Here is a 19,404-nt window from a genome sequence, read left to right as displayed (position 1 = left end):
TAATTTATTCCTGTTTTGCCTGTCTGTTATTGATCTATGATATTTACATGGTTTTTATGTTTTTAATTGTACATTGTCCAGAGTCGCTCTGTGAATGGATAACCAGTCTCTAAATTTGATAAATAAAAGAATAAAATAAAACATTGTAATGCAACCTTGCTTAAGAAAGAGAAAGATGCATTACGTCATGGCAAAATCTTGTTTCTAGTTGCAGCTTATGGCTGGGACATGGGCTGTTGGCAAATGAAACAAGGACATGGCTATGTATATTTAAACACTGGCTAAAGATTAATTTTTAACTACAAGGTTTGATTTCTCTTATTTTATTGAGTCTATCTGTTCAATATACTGTATCTACCAAATTGAAGGTAAAATTCATAAATAGGGCTTTACACAGATGTACCATTCACACTGGGACACTAACAGGCCACAGCAATTCTTAGGCAAAGAATCCTTGACATGGAATTGCAAAGTGAATACAGTAGAAAAACAGCTGGAAGAAAATGGGGCCACATCTGTAGCAAAGTTTACATTGAATTTTTAATGTCAAATTAACTTGGCTGTTAACTTTGGCTGTTGAGGTAGTCCTCCAGTTACAACCACAATTGAGCCAAAAATTTATGTTGCTAAGTGAAACATTTATTCAGTGAATTTTGCCCCATTTACAACTTTTCTTGCCACAGCTGTTAAGTGAATCATTGCATTTGTTAAATTAATGAAATGGTTGTTAAGTGAATCTGGCTTCCCCATTGACTTTGCTTGTCAGAAGTTCTCAAAATCTAATCTTATGACCCCAGGACACTGCAACCATCATAAATATGAACTAGTTGCCAAGCATCTGAATTTTGATCACGTGACTGTGGGAATGCTGCAATGGTCCTAAGTGTGAAAAATGGTCATAAGTCACTTTTTCAATGCCATTGTAATTTCAAACTGACACTAAATGAACTGTTGTAAGTTGAGGACTACCTGTACCCATAGTAATAGAATTATATCATTTTTATTTTATTTTATTGTTTGGTTATTCTTCTTTACTCTTCTTTACTTTTTCACTTCTCTGTCTTATTGTCTTTCTATGTACAGCATAACTGCAACTGGTATTAAAGTAACCAAAGAAACTGAACTGAGTAATCTTGTCTGGATAAATGGGTTCTGCTCCCCTAAACTAAATCAAGGCTAGATTACTTCCTTTGTTCCTTACCTCTTTCTTTCTTTCCATCCCCATCCTCTTCTGTGTTGACAATGCTGATCTTTTTCACAGAGTGAAAGGTGGTGGCTGTGTTTGCTGCTCCAGCATGAATTGGGAAAGTGGTTTCCATCACCTCACTGCTGTGGTATGTGGCACAAAGTGGCACCTGAACTTTCTCAGAGACTGAATCTTTGCCTGCTGAAAGCCTGAGGCTGGCACAGGGCTCCTTGCTCTCCAGGACCTGTGCCCTCTGAGGACCGGTAGCTATGCTGGCTGCAATCTCTGGCTCCCTTTCCACTTGGACAACTTTGACTGTATCAACCCGAATGGAGGCATCCCATTGCTGAGCATCTTTTCCTCTTGCTTCCCATTCTGTTAGGCCCTCATCTCTTGTCGAAGTTTCTTTGTCTTTCTTCTCCCTGCCCTGATGCTCCAGTTTCTGATGGGCAGCTTGGAGATCTTGAAGTGCTCTCTTCAGTTGTGTTTCTAACATAGCAATTTTGGTGGATAGGGTCTGAATAGCTTGACATTGTTGTTCCACTTCTGGGGAAGGTAACCCCAACTCCTCCTCCTTGACTGCTACCCCTATGTCACATCTTGCCATGTCCACGTTCACTTCTCCATCTTCAACTGTCCTTCCCACACCCACTGACCTCACTTCCTTCTTATCCAATCTACCCTTCATGTCAGGTCTGGTACTGCTATCCTCTGTATTTCCACCTGCCCCTTCTTCAGGGATGTCTATGTAGAGCTCCCCTCGTGATTTTCCCTTGCCAAATCCTCCTGGGTGCCCCAAAAATTTCTGGCTTTTAAGCTGAACACTTAGCTGCCTTTTTTCTTCCTGTAACACTGAGATCTTCACCTGAAGGACTGGGATCATCTTGACCTGTTCTTCCAATTGGCGCAACTTCTTCAAAGCCACAGCCATCTGCTCACGAACATACTGAAGATGTCCTGGAGTTGGTGAGACTGGAGTGGACAACCCAGAACCAATTGGTGTGAATTGTCCAGAAGCACCTTGCTGTGAGCCATTGTAAGAAGTTTGATGGGAAATACTCTGGCTTCCAACCAAAGAATTTGTTGACCCAGATACACTGCTATGGAGACTTCCTAGTCTACTTGCTGTGGGGGTTTCTAGGTCTGCCTGGTCTTCTAACTTCTTTCTAGCATCCAGCAAAGTTTTCTCCACACGGGCATTGAAACTGCTGTGAATTGCATTAGTGTATTGTGGGTAGAAGCTACGGCCACAATAAGAATAGGAGGAATGGCGACTGTCCATACTGGCATTGGAACAGAGGGACTCTGTTGATGTCCACCAGGAACCAGTGTAGCCATAGCCCCGGGGCAATGAGCTGTAGCGTGGTCGACGATGAACTGGAATTCGCTTAATAGTGTGGCCTTTCTCAATGTCATCCACATATTTGAGAAAGTCCAGATCAAGACGGTAGCCATAAGGAGTCTCCACTGAGTAAGTTACGTCTTGCTCCTTCCCATGGAAGATTGTAGTAGAGGCTGTATTGACCTTTCCTACAAAACACAAAAGAGAAAGTTCAGCTTAGAACACTTTTCTGTCAGGGTTGAGGATGTGCATGAAAGGACTGACCACAGAAAGTCTGGGATCATCATGACCTAGTTGAATAATGAGTGTTTGCGTATCATGGCATGTATTGGCTGATCTCAACATAGATAGCCATGGTAAATTGTCTCTTACTTCCATTCTATGAGAAAGAAAAATTATCTTAGAATCAATTGTATTTTTTAAATCTGCCAATTGCATCAAAACAGCTCTCCTCAAGCAAGGTGGGGACTAGTTTAAATCAAATAACAGAATAACAGAGTTGTAAGGGACTTTGTAGGTATCTAGTCCAACCTCCCACCCAAGCAGGAGACCATAACCATTTCTGACAGATGGTTGTCCAGTCTCTTCTTGAAAGCTTTAAGTGATGAAGCTCCTACAACTTCTAAATGAAATAGAGTACTTGTAACTAGTAAATAGGAATTCTACATTTTCCCCAATTTTGCATTATTTGGATCTCACTGCCAAACCAATAAGCCTCATTGATTGATAGATTGACTGGCTGATTGCAAAACTACATCTTAAAAAAGTTTAATCTGAATCTTTATTCTGTAGCCTGATATCAAGTGTCACAGCATCTCATCCAACCTCAGTACTGACATCACATAAGACAATATAGCTTGCATGTATAACAATTCTTAGTTCACAGGCAACTCTATACCATTCTTTGTGGACCACAGATCTTTCGGCAGCCCTGAAAACTTTCTTCCATAGTCCCAATGATTAGCCCTGAGGGCAGTGATGGGGTGGGGTGGGGTGGGGTGGGGAGATTGTTCTGTTCATTGTTGTTTGTTCCAAAAGGTATTCAAATACTATATGCTAATTTTTTTAAGTGTTCTTCATGCGCACATAAAGTGTTTCAGAGGAATACAAAAAGTGTTCCAGAGTCAGTATATTTCTAAAATGCTGGATCGAAACAGGGAATGGATATTATTAGCTTGCTCTTGTTGTAAACTGACCTTAGATACACTTCTTAAGTTGTTGTATTTGGGCATTTAGCTGGTTACAGAAGTGTAGATAGGATTTGGTTTGTTCTAATAAGAAAATTTTATTTTTTTAACTGAGACTTTCTCCCAATACTTTTTCTCTAATCCATAGATGAAACAGATAGCAGTAGCAATAGCATTTAATTTTATGTACAGCCCCATAGCGCTCTACAGCATTTCTTGGGTGGTTTGCAATGCAGAAGTATTATTTGCATATTGCCCCCAACAATCTGAGTCCTCATTTTACTGATTTTGGAAGGATGGAAGGCTGAATCAACAATGAGCCTCAGTAGGATCGAACTCCAGGCTGCAGGCTGAGTTAGCCTGCAATACTGCACTTTAACCACTCTGCCACAAAATCTATGTAGCATTTAGGGAATCATAGAATGGGGTTTTAATTGTCTATGAAATCTTATTTTAGTGGTCTAGCCAGAATTATTTCCACTTGTGACCCTCTCCTATTTTCGCTTTTCATCAGAAAGCACTTTGATTCCTAACTTATATTCTGAGACTACTAAATATACAGGTAGTTCTCATTTAACAATTTAGCAACTGTTCAGTTAGGATGATGTTGAAAAGTAACTCTGTGAGTAACTCTTGCATTTTCGGGTCTGTAAGGCAAAGGAAAACTGAAATAAGATCATAAGCAGAGTAAAAGTTTCACTTAATTGAGTTAGCAGCCCCAATTGTGGTTGCTACAATTATAGCCATCAAGTTGAAATATATTTGCATACACAAGAAAAAGAACTGTATCCCACTGAATCCTTCCCATCAGTGGTGAGATTCGAAAAATTTTACTACTAGTTCTATGGATGTGGCTTGGTGGGCATGGCAGGGGAGGGATACTGTAAAATCTCCAGTCAGAGGTGGTATTTTCTGGTTCTCCGAACTACTCAAAATTTCCGCTACCAGTTCTCCAGAACTGTTTAGAATCTGCTGAATACCACCTCTGCTTCCGAGGCTATGAAATAAAAGAACTTTCAGTTCGAGAATACTTCTGAGATTGAATGTGGCAATGTGATCTAAGATTACTATCTGCATTGGCACAAGAATGCCCAGTGCCATCTGTTGATGCTCCCTGTTCAAAAGTAGTCTTCATACAGACCTACCTGGGAAAGCAGTCCCCATATGCAGAACCTGGGCCATTCCTTCCACTTGATCAATACGCACGTTCAAAACAGCCCAGAAGCCTTCTCACAGCTCATAGGAAACCCACTTTGCCTGAAAACAGAAATAAATGCCATCTTAATCCACATATTCCTAAAACAATCAGCCTACACTAAGGGACTCTGTTTCTGTTTGATGCTTCAAATGTTTGTGAGAATGACTGATAGGAATTTGACAGTACTTTCTGAAAGCAGGACACTGCCCTCTGGGATAATTACTTCCAATAACACTTTTGAGTGAGTAATCACCACCAATCTTGTGTTAGGTAGATGTCACATTGAGCTTCAAAGTGGCATAACAGTTCCTGATTAGAGTGTTTACAATTCCCAACAGGGTTATTGCCACTATAATTATCTTCAAGTTACAGAGAACAAAAGTAGAAATAAATGTATGTTTTAAAAACTATGCAGTAAAAATGTGCAAAACTGAATGTAGTTCAAAAGATTAATAGCTTACCCATAAAAATGCATCCTATCTAAAACTGTTTGTAAGATGCTTGCTTGCTAATAAGAAGAAATATTAAAACACAACTTTCACATCATTCCACCCTTCATCTTCAATAATATTCCCTTTGTTATTTAAAGGACTATTTCTCCTCTTACTTATATGATGGAAATTGTTTTAAATGTTTAAAGTATAGATCACCACCATTGGGGCCTAACTGGCTTAAAGGGCAATGCAGAAAGTTTTAATAAACTTGTACTTTTCAGGATCTGTAATTTGCATGTCTCTCTCTATATTATTTCCCTTTTTGCCATTCAGAGTCTTGCTTGTATATCTGAAAGCTAAAAAGAGTCTCTTTCCTTCTTAATACTGTAATCTTGTTTATCTCTCAAGGGAAGGGAAATGATTCTGCTAGTCACATGCCTTGCCAATATCCAACCAGGAGGTGGCACTATATAATGTATTTGATTCCCCCCCCCCCCACAGACCTTTTTTTCTTATTTGCCAGAAAACGGGGTATAGAAGCCTCTCACAGACACACCTACACATTCAGGTTAGGGGGAGGACAGCGAGTAAGGTGTTTCCTAGACGATAATTAATGACAGCAATAATTCACAGGCTGCACACACCAAGACCAGGAATAGAGTTAAGCTATAGGTTTGAGGGTTTCTTGAAGAGACAAGTTGAAACCACCAACTTTTCATCCTAAGGTTCAGTTCTGCATCTACTACAGTATAGTTACAAAATAAAAATTCTAAATACAAAATTAAACAATTGGGAATTGTTTGGAATACAGCAAATGTATGCTATAACATATTATAAGCCTCACTGACTTTTTGAAAAATTATTCACCTGAGTCCACATAAGTTAAAAAATGCAAGTCTAAATCTTGGTCATATTGACATGGTTGTGATTTTACTTATAATTAACACTTCCCAAATTAGATCATAAAGCTTTATTGATTAGTCTCTAGGCCATATCAAAATACAAAGTTCAAACACGTATTACCAATAAAGTCCAAAAGAAACAATTTAAAATACGAATAGGGTAAAATATGCTGATCTCAGTCAGACCATTTTAGTCATAAACTCTGCTGTATTAAATGTTGTTTTCAAATTCTGGCCACATATGAGGTATGTTGTTTTAATAGCGGCCTCCCACTGGGCCATACGTTTAATGTATAGATCAAGGCAGTGGTGGGATTCAAAATTTTTTACTACCGGTTCTGTGGGCTTGGCTAGGTGGGCATGGCCATGTGATTGGGTGGGCATGACTTTTTTTGCAGCACCCCCCCCCACCTCCCCTCACCCCCACCCCATTTGGGGGGCCTTCCTGGCCTCAGAGGAGCCTCTGGGGGTGGCATTTTTGTTCCCAGAAGGCTCCCCTGGGGCTCAGGAAGAAAAAAACAGAGCATAGGAGGGGCACACAGGACCCCTCCACGCTCCGTTTTGGGGCCTTCCTGGCCTCAGAGGTGCCTCTGGGTGGGGCGTTTTTGCTCCAGAAGGCTCCCCTGGGGCCCAGGAAGGCAAAAAATGGAGGGGGGCGGTGTCCCCTCCCTCCATTTTTTACCTTCCTGGGCCTCAGGGAAGCCTCCAAGGTGAAGCAATAAGAATCGAGGGGAATCCTGGCACAGCTGTTGGTAGGAACAGCTGATTGTCGGAAGGTTAAAAAAAAAAAGAAATACCTTGTCTTATCTTTATTTATTTTCAAACCAGCCACCTTTCCATATGTCTCTATCTTTTCTATGAATTTTGATGCTGTTTCTAGAGGGTCTTCTAAGATGAAAACCAGATCATCCGCAAATGCTTGCAGCTTAAATTCTTCCTTTTTGATTTTCATTCCTTTTATATTTTTTTCATCTCTAATATTTCTGTTTAGCACTTCCAAAGTTAACACAAACAACAAAGGTGATAGTGAGCACCTTTGTCTTGTTCCTTTTCTTATATTGATAGAGTCTGTCAGCTCTCCCTCTATCATTACCTTTGCCGTTTGCTTATGATATATAGCTTCTATTGTTTGAATAAATTTTCTAGCAAAACCCATCTGTTCCAACAGTAATAACATGAATCGCCAATTCACATTATCAAAATGCCTTCTGTGCATTGAGAAATATCAGAGCCATTTGTTTTTCAGGATGTGCCTCGTAGTATTCCAAGGTGTCCAAGATTACTCCCATATTGTCTTTAATTTGTCTCTTTGGCAGAAATCCATTTTGATCAGGATTAATAAAATTATTTAAATATTTTTAAGTCTTTCTGCCAATATTGAAGCTTTTATAATCTGCATTTAGTAGAGAAATGGGTCTATAGTTCTTAATTTGTAATGGATCGGCCTCCTCTTTTGGAATAAGTGTAATATAGGCTTCTGACCATGATTTAGGTATCCTCTTCTTTAACATAACTTCATTCATAACTTCTAGCAATGGAAGATTCAACGATTCTTGTAATGTTTTTTTAAATTCTGCCGGAAGTCCATCTGGGCCTGATGCCTTTCCATTATTTTACTTCTTGAGTGCTTCAGTTAACTCCATCATCATTATATTGCTCTTTAACGTTGTTTCAGTCTCTTTAGGTATCTGAGGTAAATTAGCATTCTGTAAGTACTGTTTAATTCTTTCCTCATCAATATTCTCTTGCATATATAATTTCCCATAGAAGTCTCGAATGATTTCCTTCTTCTCTTTACTACCATAGCAAACTTGGCCTTGGTCATCTATTAATTGCAATATTTTCCTTGATTTTTTCTCCTTTCTCAATTTGTATGCTAACCATCTACCTAGTTTATTTGTGTCTTCAAAATAGTTCTATTTAGCACCTCTAATTTTCTATGCTAATTCTTCTTTTTCTATTTGACCCATTTAAGTTTAATTATATCCATTTTTAGCTTGATGTCCTTTTTCTGTGGCATATTCTGTAGCCCTTTTTCAAATCTTTTATACTCATCCTCTAAGGCCTTAGAGGCTAATCTTTTCATATTATTTCTTTTCCTTGTATAGCGTATTATCAAGCCTCTAACATATGCCTTCATTGTATCCCATACATTCTGAATTGATGTATCTTCTTTTTTGTTTTCTCTAAAGAAAAAAGCCAATTCTTTCTCCATCCACTGTGTGAAGTCTTTTTCCTTTAAAATAGTATTATTTAACGTCCATCTAGATCTTTTTTGTCCTTTCCATTTAATTGTCATTGGATTGTGATCTGCCCAAGTACTTGTTTCAATATTTATTTCTTGAATATGAGTTATTAATTCTGTTGACATCCATATCATATCTATTCTGGACCATGATAAGTGTCTATTTGAATAGAAGGTGTATTGTTTAGTTTTAGCATTTCTTTCTCTCCATGTATCTTTTAAGTTTATTTCATCTACCATTTTAAAAAAAGATTTAGGGAGAGTCTTTCTATTTTGCTTTATTGTTTTCTGTGCTGTATAGTCCAATTTATTGTCTACAATTCCATTAAAATCTCCCATCATAATTATATTAGCATAGTCCAGTTCAATTATTTTCATATGTAATTTTTTGTAGAATTCTTCTTGTTTGTCATTCGGAGCACAGATTGCAATCAGGAGTGTTTTCGTATTATAGTCCATTATTTCCACCATTAATATTCTTCTGTCGTCATCAGTATAAATCAATTTTGCTGGGGTGGTCTCTTTAATATATAAAACCACTCCTCTTTTTTTTACATTGTGTAAAGGAAGTAAATATTTTCCCTAATTTTGGCTGTATCAACAATTGTTCATATTGTTTTTTAATATGTACTTCTTGTAGACAAATTATATCAAATTTTAATTTCTCTAATTTATGAAAGGTTTTCCTTCTTTGAGTTAAGTCCATTTATATTAATGGTAATCAATTTTTTCTCTTCCATGGTTATATTTTGTAGTTAAGTTTAGCAGCTCTCATAGATCTTAGTTCATGTTGTTCTTTGGCTTCCACCTTTCCACCTACTGCACCTTCTTCTTTTTCAGTCGCCATTTGGCAGTCCTCTTGGAATTCAATTAATGAGATCTCTTTTTCTGCCTCTTCCTCTTTCCTTCCAAATAATTCTGTACAAAATAATTCCGCTTTCTCAATTGAGTCAATTCTATGTCTCTGTTCTTGCCATGTGGACATTAAACCTTCTGGAATCAGCCATCTATAATTCACCTCTTTTTTAAGTAGCACTTTAGTCAGGAATTGGTATTCTCTTCTCATCTCTCTCACTCTTCTGGGTATTTGTTTCAAGACCACAATCTCCTTGTCTTTATATTTCAAATGTTTTCTCTTTTGCCACTTGCAATATTTGCATTTTAATGGCTTTCTTTGTAAATCTAATGTGAACTTCTCTTGGTAAGCTATTTCTCATCGCATATCTTGTGAAAACTCGATAAACCTCATCTATTCCATCCATCATCTTCTCTTGAGTTATTTCCAAAGCTTCAGCCAGTATTCCTATCATTATCTCAGCTAAGTTTTGTCCTTTTTCTTCCTCTACATTTTGGAATCTAAGATAGAATTCTGATCTCCCATCTCAACATACCACTTTTATCTTGTTCAACCACCGTTAATTTATTATCAATATCTCCAATCCTCTTGTCTCTTTGTTTATCTTCTTCTTCAATTTTTTGGAATCTCTCATCATAGTTCAACATCATTTGTTGGAGGTTCTCCACTTTTTCATTGGTTTTCCCTGTTCTTTTTTCAATGTTCTCTGTTCTTTGTTCAATGTTCTCTGTTCTTTGTTCAATGTTCTCTATTCTCTTTCCAATATTTTCTGATCTTGCTTGAATATTTTGAATTTCTTGCATAATCATCTGCAGAGTCACTTTTTCTTGTTCTTTTTCTTGCTTTAACATTGTCTGTATTGAACGTTGTCCTCCAGATGGTGGAGAGGAAGAAGTAGAAGTTAAAGAACCAGGACCTGTAAATTTCCTACTCATTTTAAGCAATTCAAAATCTTTGGGTTCTTCTAAACGTTAATCCAATTGTAAAGTAACCAATTATAGTTCAAAATAAAAATAGTAGAAAAAAGAAGCCCAATAATAATGATAAAAAACAAGAAAAAAAGGGAGGACAAAATTTCTTCAGGTTCTTGTATACCTTAATCCAATCAGTAGTTAGATGAAGAAAAAGGCTTGAAAAAAAAAGAAAAAAAAAGGAAAAGGAAAAATTCTACAGGTTCTTCAACACCTTAATCCAATTGAAAAGTCTCAAATAGAAAAGAGTGCATAAGAATAAACCAGAAAAGTAGATGAAAAAACAAAAATACCAGGAAAGGAAAAGAAAAGGCTATTCCCTTAAAAAAACATTAATACTAAAGCTTTCCCTTTAAAATAAAAAGCAAACGCAGAGGTTGGACTTCCAAAGAAAAAAAGAAAAATAAAGACAAGCTCCAACAAAGCCAAAAACCCAAATAGTTATTACAAGAAAAAAAAAGATAAAATGAAATACAATAAAGCTGGTGAGGAGGGATAGCACAATTTAGAAAAAGTAAAAAGAGCACACTGCACTTTGTTTAATTATCCAAGGCTCTTATTATAGCTCTCTTCTCCAAAATCTTATCACCTTTTTTTCCCCTAGGTTTCAACACCAGACTCCAGCTGTTGATAGAAACCCAGAAGAGCACCTGCAATAATACTCTCCCATGCTCTTCCCTCTATCTTATCAACTAGCAATGTCCTTGAAAAAGAGTCTCAGTTCTTTCTTTCTCAGCTTTGTCTGGTCACAGGGAAATAGAATATTTTCAAGCCTCTAGTTGGCAGTGTTACAAAGTTTCTTTGCTCTCACTTTCCCCCTCCTTTTCCAAGCAAGATATAATAAGAATTAATAAAAAAAGAAAAAGATATTTTAAAAAAAGAAATAACTAAAAGGGAGCCTCTAGTCTAAAATATTACAAAATCAAAAAGGAGAAAAAAAATAGATGTAAAAGAAAAAATCAGTCCAGTTTCAAAATATAAGATCGTGTATAGAAAATCCAGCAATGAGAGAAAAAAACATTACTTTGACATTCCTGTTTAAAATTGCCGCTTAATCACTTCTGTCAAAACTTTTACAGATTCTTTCTTTTCCTTAGGGTGTCCTTTCAGATCTTAGAATAAAGAAAAAGTTCTCACCAAACCGGCACATTCTCTCTTTCTGTTCTCTTCCGTTTCGGAGCTGTCCCAACTTCAGCAGCTTTAATGGCTGTCTCTTTGCCGCTGGCAAGAAGAGCTTCTCCTGGGAGAAGTGATATAGACTTTGCGGTATCCCTGGGATCGACAGGATGCGCTCTTCACTTTCACCGTCTCTTTGGGACGGTTTAGATCTGATAGGACCGTCCAGGAGCAAAGATATCGGCAGCGATCTCAGACCTCCAAGATTGCATGCCTTATCATTGCGATGCCAGCTCCGCCCTCTCCCTGTGTTAGTTATTTTTCAGAGGTTGAAGGATTCCCTGGGGGTTCTCTTGTAGCAACATGGCTCCTAGAGCCATATCACTAGTGTCCACTTGAATCGTAAAGGGAGCATCTGGGTTTGGGTATCTTAGCACAGGTTCCACTACAAACAGCCATTTAAGTTTCTTGAATACTACCTGGCATTCCATGGTCCACTTTAAGGGTTGGCTAGGTTTGGGTTTTCCTTCCCCTTTCATCTTTAGTAGCTTCATAATCGGTAGGGCGATTTGCACAAAAGGGAATGAATTGCCGGTAAAAGTTTACAAGACAAAGATCTTGACAAAGAATATGCTATTAAGACAAAAGGAAGAACTGGCAGACCTATTGAAAATTCAGGTCACGAATAAGATCAAGTACTTGGGGATATATTTGACAGCAAGATGTAGTACATTAAAAGAGAATAATTATATCAAACTTAAACAGCAGATAGCGCTAGATCTGGCAAAATGGGAAAATTTACAACTGTCGCTAATAGGGAGAATTTCAACAATCAAGATGAATATATTACCCAGAATTTTATATTTGTTTCAAACAATTCCAATTAGGCTTGGAAAAGATTACTTTGAAGATTTAAATAAAATTGTGTTGAAATATATATGGCAAGGTAAGAAAGCGAGAATAAAGTTAAAACTTTTGCAAGATGCTAGAATTAGAGGAGGATTTGGTTTGCCTAATTGGGAATTGTACTATCAAGCTACAAATCTGATGTGGGTTAAGGAATGGATAACACTAAGAAATACTAGATTGTTGACATTAGAAGGACATGATTTGTTGTTGGGGTGGCATGCTTTTTTTATGGTATAAAGGAACTAAAACACAGGGGTATTTTAGAAGACATTATATACGGGAATCTCTGTGGTTAAACTGGGAGAAGATTAAAAGACAATGTTATTTGAAAATTCCAGTCTGGTTATTGACTATTGAAGCATTTTCTTATCCTATAATATACAAAAAGGAACAAACAGTTAGATATGGTGAAATATTGAATGAAAAGGGTGAACTCAAATCTATACAAAAACTAGAGGAACAAGGTATAAAGATGAATTGGTTTTTATGGCGCAAATACATTCAAAGTATGATAAAGATTCTAAAATGGAAGGTTTCTATGATAAATTGATTTAGATAAGATTTTGACAGGTACTGATGAAAAGGTGATTAAAAAACTGTATGGATATTTATTAGAAATTAAATTAGAAGAACAAGTTAAAGAAACTATGATTGATTGGGAGAAGAATTTTGGATATGGGATCGATTTAGAGAAATGGCAAAAATTGTGGTCTCAAAATTATAAAATGACAATGTCTACAGCTTATAAAGAAAACTTGTATAAGATGTTTTACAGGTGGCATTTTCCCTCAACAAGGATAGCAAGAATGTTTAAGAATAAATCCGAAAAATGTTGGAAATGTCATCAGACACCTGGCTAATATTACCATATGTGGTGGACTTGTGCGGATGCTAAAAAATACTGGACTAAAATCCACATGTGGTTGGAAAAAATGACAAAAAAATATATAGACTTGAAACCAGAGATATTTTTATTGGGAATTTTACCTGAAATATATAGTAAGACTTGAAATACCTGATTGTAGATGTATTAATAGCGGCTAGGATTGTATTTGCTAAAAACTGGAAAAATGAGAAAATACTATCACAGGAGGAAATCATTAATAAAATATTGGAATGTGCTGAAATGAGTAGATTGACATTTGAAATTAGAAAACAAGAGGATAAACAATTTTATAAAATTTGGGATCTTTCCTATCAATGGTTAGACAATAAAATACAGTAATGAAATATGTAGACTTTTAGAAAATAATAAATATATAAAGATGTACTTCTTTCTTATTATATCTACAAAATGATTTTAGGATAGATTTGGGATGACAATATGAACTGTTGTAAAATAAACTAAGTAAATTATGTTTATCTTGTAAAACATGAATGAATAAAAGTATAGTCAAATGATTGATTAATAATGATACTAAGGTATTTAATTTTTGATTGAAAATATGAGATTATATGCAATGTAATTGTAATTGAAGATGACAAAATGGAAGCACAAAACAATTTGTAAACCAACTGGCACACTGTATGTACACATATGGAAGATAGCTTGATGTTTTAATGTTTTGTTTGTTTATGTTTGTTTTTAAAAACCAATAAAAATTAAAAAAAAGAAATTCCTTAAAGAATGACTGGGCGGGCGAGCATCGGGTGGGTAGAGTGAGTGAACATTGGGCATTGGGTGGGCAGGGCAAGAGAGTGAGTGGCGACTGGATGACCGGGTTGGGGGGCGTGGCCAGGCAGAAGTTACTACCAGTTCGGCAACCCATGCCCACACCCAAAATACATCTCAGGTGTTGAGACTGTTTGTTCTAAAACTGTAATAGAGTGTAAACCCCCTCATCTCCATATAGAAGCATGGGGATTACTTTAGCTTTATATACTTTGATTAGTCATACTACAGAGCCTGGGTAAATGTGATTCTTTAATTTAATAGATCCAAACAAGCTTTTGCTCTAAGTGTACTCCGTTGGTGATGACAAACCCAAGATCCAGTCTTTGGAAAAGTTATGCCTAAATAAACAAAAGTGCTAACCTGTTCAATTGGTTCCCCATCTAGTTGCTATCTATGTGTCTGGTTATGTTTACCAAATACCATAATTTTTATTTGGATTTGCTAATAATTAGAGAGTTATCCTGGCAGTAGTAACTAAATCTCCTTAGTAGCCTACACAATCCTACTTGTGAGTACAATAATAAGATCACATCATCAGCATAGAGCAAGGTGCTACAATTTCTATTTAGGATCATTGGCATGTGAATCATAGGATCCTTCATTAAACCTGGCAATCATTAATATATAAATTAAATTGTAATATATAAGTTAAATAGTAATGGGGCTAAGACACACCCTTGCTTTATCTCTTTGTTGTATGAATCCTGTTAGTCAGAGTTCCATTAACCCCATACTGCACTTTCAAACAAGTATTTATATATAGGGCTTTAATCAGGATTAGTAGTCTATGTTCTATTTTAAGAACTGTCAGTTTACTCTCTGCTTACCATATCAAATACAGCTGTGAGATCTATAAAGGCTGAATATAGGGGCCTCCTCTTGGCAATTAGGTAGTTCAGGATAACGCAATTGTCAATGGTAGATCAACTTTGTCTAAAGCCTGCTTGTTCTTCTACGAGAATATGATTTTCTATATTTTTTCTACAATATTTATCAGACTAGTGTGTCTATAATTACTAGGATCCTTTTTATTCCATTTTTTGTATATGGGGGACCAAAATTAGGTCAATATGCAAGGCCTTTTTATACTTTCTCAAATACACTATCTGTATCTTGGCTGTCTTTGACAATACAATCTCTTGTAATTGCTGAAACAAGATAAGGGTCTAGATCAGGGGGGTGAAACTCGTGTTGTCACAGCATCAGCACGTGACATATTGCAACTTCCCCCCTTCGCTAAACCAGCTGTGGGCATGGCCAGTGCATGACGCATCTGCCCGTGGGCTGCAAGTTTGACAGTCCTGGTCTAGGTAATGAAAGAGTAGTTAAAAGTAGATAATTATGCATTCCTTTAGACTAGAGTATGGTCTTCATATTGTTTAACAACTATTTAAACCAAATGCATAGAACACTTTTCTCGGTAAAATTAAATGTTTATTATGTTTTTAATTTACCAAATACAGTGGGTAATTGGGTGGATTATTCAGTCAATAAAAGAATAATCTTTTATGGGATTGGGTGTGGGTTTATTATGCAGTAGACTTTTTAAAGTGTTGTAAACTGTCCAGAGCCACCTCAATGTGGTTTTGATAACTATCTAAATTTTATAAACAAATAAATTTACTTAACTAGGATTCCTATCAGGACCTAGAATGGTTTTTAAAAAATGTTTCTTCTACACAGTGGAAGCGGATAGAATTGATGATCAGGAGGGCTACATATTCAGCCCCAACAACTCAACCAATTTACCTAAATTTGATCATATAGCATATTTGCTACTATTAGCACATTAGGGAGAAATAGCAGCTGGGGGCAACATTGGGGAATTGACATCCAAGAATTGATTAGGAGTTTCCACAGAAGGAAACTCCCTAGACATGTAACATGTCTCTTTTCACCCCAAATCATATATCAAAATGGCTCAGGCAAGTTTTTAGGGAAGCCAGAGTTTGGACTGGGGAGAAACATTCTCCATCACATCCAGATGCAACAAGCTTGGTTTGGAGAGGCAGAAGCTGAGAGAACACACTTCTCTCTTCTCCAGGAGAGCCAAATAGCTCAGTCAAGAAGAACAGGACAGCTGTTGCTACTCTTTCACTCTTCCCACCCCTCCCTAAGGCTCAACCTGAGCCTGTTGACTCCAGCTGCCTGTCAGGCTAGCCCACAGCTTCAGCCCTTGTCACAATGGATTACCTTTAAAATGCCACATTTAGAGCCTGCTTAACAATCTAGAGACCATGATAGAAACAGATGCTGAATCCTGCTGAGCAGATGTTGAGAATGGAGACTATCTGGGTTTCCATCTATCAGAGAGCCTGAATGCTGGACAAGAACAGCAGAGGAACTGAATGGGACTTTGTTTTCCATGGAGCAGCATCTCTCAAATTTATGGGGAAATTGTGGCAAAACCATAAACATTCCTGTCTCCTTATCCATTTTCTCATTGAGGGTTTCACATTCTTTGGCTGCAAAGTAGAGTCACGAGGAAAATCAGAAGGGAAGAACATTTCCTCCTTGCTCGTTGACTCTCCCCCCTCAACCCACTTCAAATTCCCCAGTGCTGGGTCAGCAGATACTCTGGATTTTCTCTGTCCAAAGCCTCAATCCTCTAGACAAGGCTGCTGCCTCAGTCTGCTCCCAATACCACACTCCCTCAACAACTGCAGTCAAGGCCTGGCAGCAGCAGGCTTGCAAAAGCCCTTTCAAGAAGAATGCCTGGGCCAGAGTAGAGGAGTGGTGCAAAATAAATACAAGGAATGTGAAGCATAGTGACACCCTCTGCAAGGAACTGGCCAGGGATGAATTTGCTGGCCTTGGGTCTGCCTTGCAATTCATACACACACGGCTCCAGAAAAGCTAATTGAACCAGGAGGATGCTGGAGAGACAAAATGCCCTCTGTATATATTCAAGAACCCTTCTTCATAATTTTGCTTTTTTTAAAGAGTGGTTCTAGGCACAAGGGACAAGTTCTTAGGTTAAAGCCTGGAGAGGAATTTCTTGGTGAGAGGAGTTTGCTTTTGGAGGACTCCGGCTGGGAAAAGCTGAGTTAGACAAGTCACCACTACAGATGACCCGAAATGGCCTTTCCAGAGGATGTGATAAATGAGGATGGGTCTGTCAGCAGCAGCTGGTCTTCACTTCTCTGAAGTAGTTTCTTCATTTTCCCCCATGTGGGCTTCCCCCTTGCAATCTTCCATGTGAAAGAACACAGGTGTGAAAGAACATAAAGTAGACCTATGGTCTACATGAAGTTAAGCTCATATGCAGTAAGTTTCTGTAAAGCAAGCAGTGTTTTAACTTCCTGAAGATTTTTCCTTCACCTGCACATATAGGTAGACAAGATTGCTAACTCTAGAGAACTTCCTTTTCACCCTTGTTTTAAAATGTTCAGGGTCAAAAAAAAAAGTTATATGGAAGGTCCTGCTGTAGAGTTCCAAATATCAGTTGCTGTTGCCTTCCTGCCCTGAGTTGGATCTCTTTAGGGTGTCTGTGGAAAACAGGATGCTGCAACCAGCAGCATTCAGATGGATTTTTCCTGTTGTTGTTGTTTTTTGTGCACAGGTGGTACCAGCATTTATACCAAAGCAAATTATAGTACTTTAGGTTTTTTTTTTCATGTATAAGCCATAAAGATAAAGGTTCCCCTCACACATATATGCTAGTTCTTCCCAACTCTAAGGGGTGGTGCTCATCTCCGTTTCAAAACCGAAGAGCCAGCGCTGCTCGAAGACGTATCCTTGGTCATGTGGCCGGCATGACTAAATGCCAAAGGTGCACGGAACGCTGTTACCTTCCCATGAAAGGTGGTCCCTATTTTTCTACTTGCATTTTTTACATGCTTTCGAACTGCTAGGTTGGCAGAAGCTGGGACAAGTAACAGGAGCTCACCCTGTTACGTGGCGCTAGGGATTTGAACCGCTGAACTGCGGATCTTTCGATCGACAAGTTCAGCGTCTTAGCCACTGAGCCACTATGTCCCTTTTGTATAAGCCACTGGTACCACCAATTAATGCTTGGGGCAGTTAGATATCAATACAAAAATCCTTTCAATGTTACTCAATAGAATAGAATCTGATTTTCTATCTGGAAGAGAAAGGAGGAGAAGGTTGCTTTGAAGGAAAATATGCTGGGGTAGAAGAAAATAAAAGTTTATTTCAAATGCCAGTGAAAGACTTCGGGGTGGGTGGTGGGTGGGAGGAATGGTGTTGCTCCATGAAAGCAGATTAATGCTTGCTAGTGACTAAGATATTCAGGATTGGATTGAGACAAGCGTCCCTGTCAATGGGGAAAACCACCTTGGAAATGAACAATCTTTCTGCAATTCTAGAAGTATTGCATCTGAGCCAGAAATAAATCAGCAGAGTGGCTAAGAGCAGAATGGGAGATCCACCCCACAGGTGCAGAACTATTTTTGAAATGGCAAAAAAATTGTGTGGACCTAACCTTAATTAAGCTCTACTTATGGAAGAAAGACAGATATATAGTTGTTTACAAACCAAAATCTTCATTTCCTTCTTTAACCTCATTTCCATAGCTGGTGGTTGGCATGGGTTTTAAAATCCAACAAGTCAAGTAATCATTAAATTGTAGTCATTTTTACAATTCAGAAAATCATGTTAAAGACATAACTTGGGATTCAACCTGACAGTTCAAATGTAATGGTGATAGAACTCTGGACTTAGCAAAAGCCAGTATTAGCAAACACGCCAATGATTATTTTCAGCCATGTTGCCATGGTCACTGGCTAACAGGTACAGAAACTTGCATGCATCATAACTCTTGATAGCAATGTGCACTTTTTAAGGTGCTTGAGCCCACATGCTCTAACATGAACTTTGCTGTTGCTACAAAGCTGAAAAGAGGCATATCATGAAAAAGAAAATAATTCTCAATGGGCTCTCTGTTTCGATTCAACAGCTTTTCTTTGCAAGAAACATCTGGTTCACTTCATTAGCACTGCAATGAAAACAGCTGCCACTAAGTTCACTACTGACACCAGAAAGAAGCCAGATCCCAGAGTCAATTATCCTGGGAATTGAAGGAAAGAACACTGCTATGCTGGGGCTACAATCTAAGGATCTGGTTGGAATGACTTTGCTGGGACAAGCAAGATCATTTTTTTAAAAGAAACTATGATCCTTTTAATTTGCCCTTCTGGGGTTGGCAGAAATATTCTCAGGCTCTTCAGAATGAGGTTAGCTTTAATGAAAAAATGATTTGTGAAGCTGCCAGCTTCATACAATAATTGTTTGCAAGCAAGGAGATGGCCCAGCTCAGGAAAGGACTAAACTGATATGAGACATTTTCTGAAAACTTTCTGCCTCACCTTCCATCTTTGAGAAGATACTCTTTTGTCAAATTATGTGTATACAAAGAGGAGCA

General features: G+C 37.7%; 1 protein-coding gene across 3 annotated transcripts in view; it reads right to left on the bottom strand.

The window, feature by feature from the left end:
• KANK2 (KN motif and ankyrin repeat domains 2) overlaps positions 1–19,404 on the bottom strand; it is a 107,806-nt gene that overhangs the window by 19,150 nt on the left and 69,252 nt on the right. For all 3 annotated transcript variants that reach the window (XM_026716806.2, XM_087925998.1, XM_087925997.1), the window contains exons 3-4: positions 4,861–4,972; positions 1,202–2,716 (exon numbers count right to left, since the gene is read on the bottom strand). In XM_026716806.2, the coding sequence (XP_026572591.1) occupies positions 1,202–2,716; positions 4,861–4,897 (1,552 nt within the window). In that variant the 5' untranslated portion in view covers positions 4,898–4,972. The remainder of the gene's footprint in view (positions 1–1,201; positions 2,717–4,860; positions 4,973–19,404) is intronic.

Source organism: Pseudonaja textilis, chromosome 2 (assembly GCF_049901715.1).
Source record: "Pseudonaja textilis isolate UNSWEBS1 chromosome 2, rPseTex1.2, whole genome shotgun sequence".
Classification (NCBI taxonomy): domain Eukaryota; kingdom Metazoa; phylum Chordata; class Lepidosauria; order Squamata; family Elapidae; genus Pseudonaja; species Pseudonaja textilis.
This window is presented reverse-complemented; position numbering and strand designations above follow the sequence as displayed.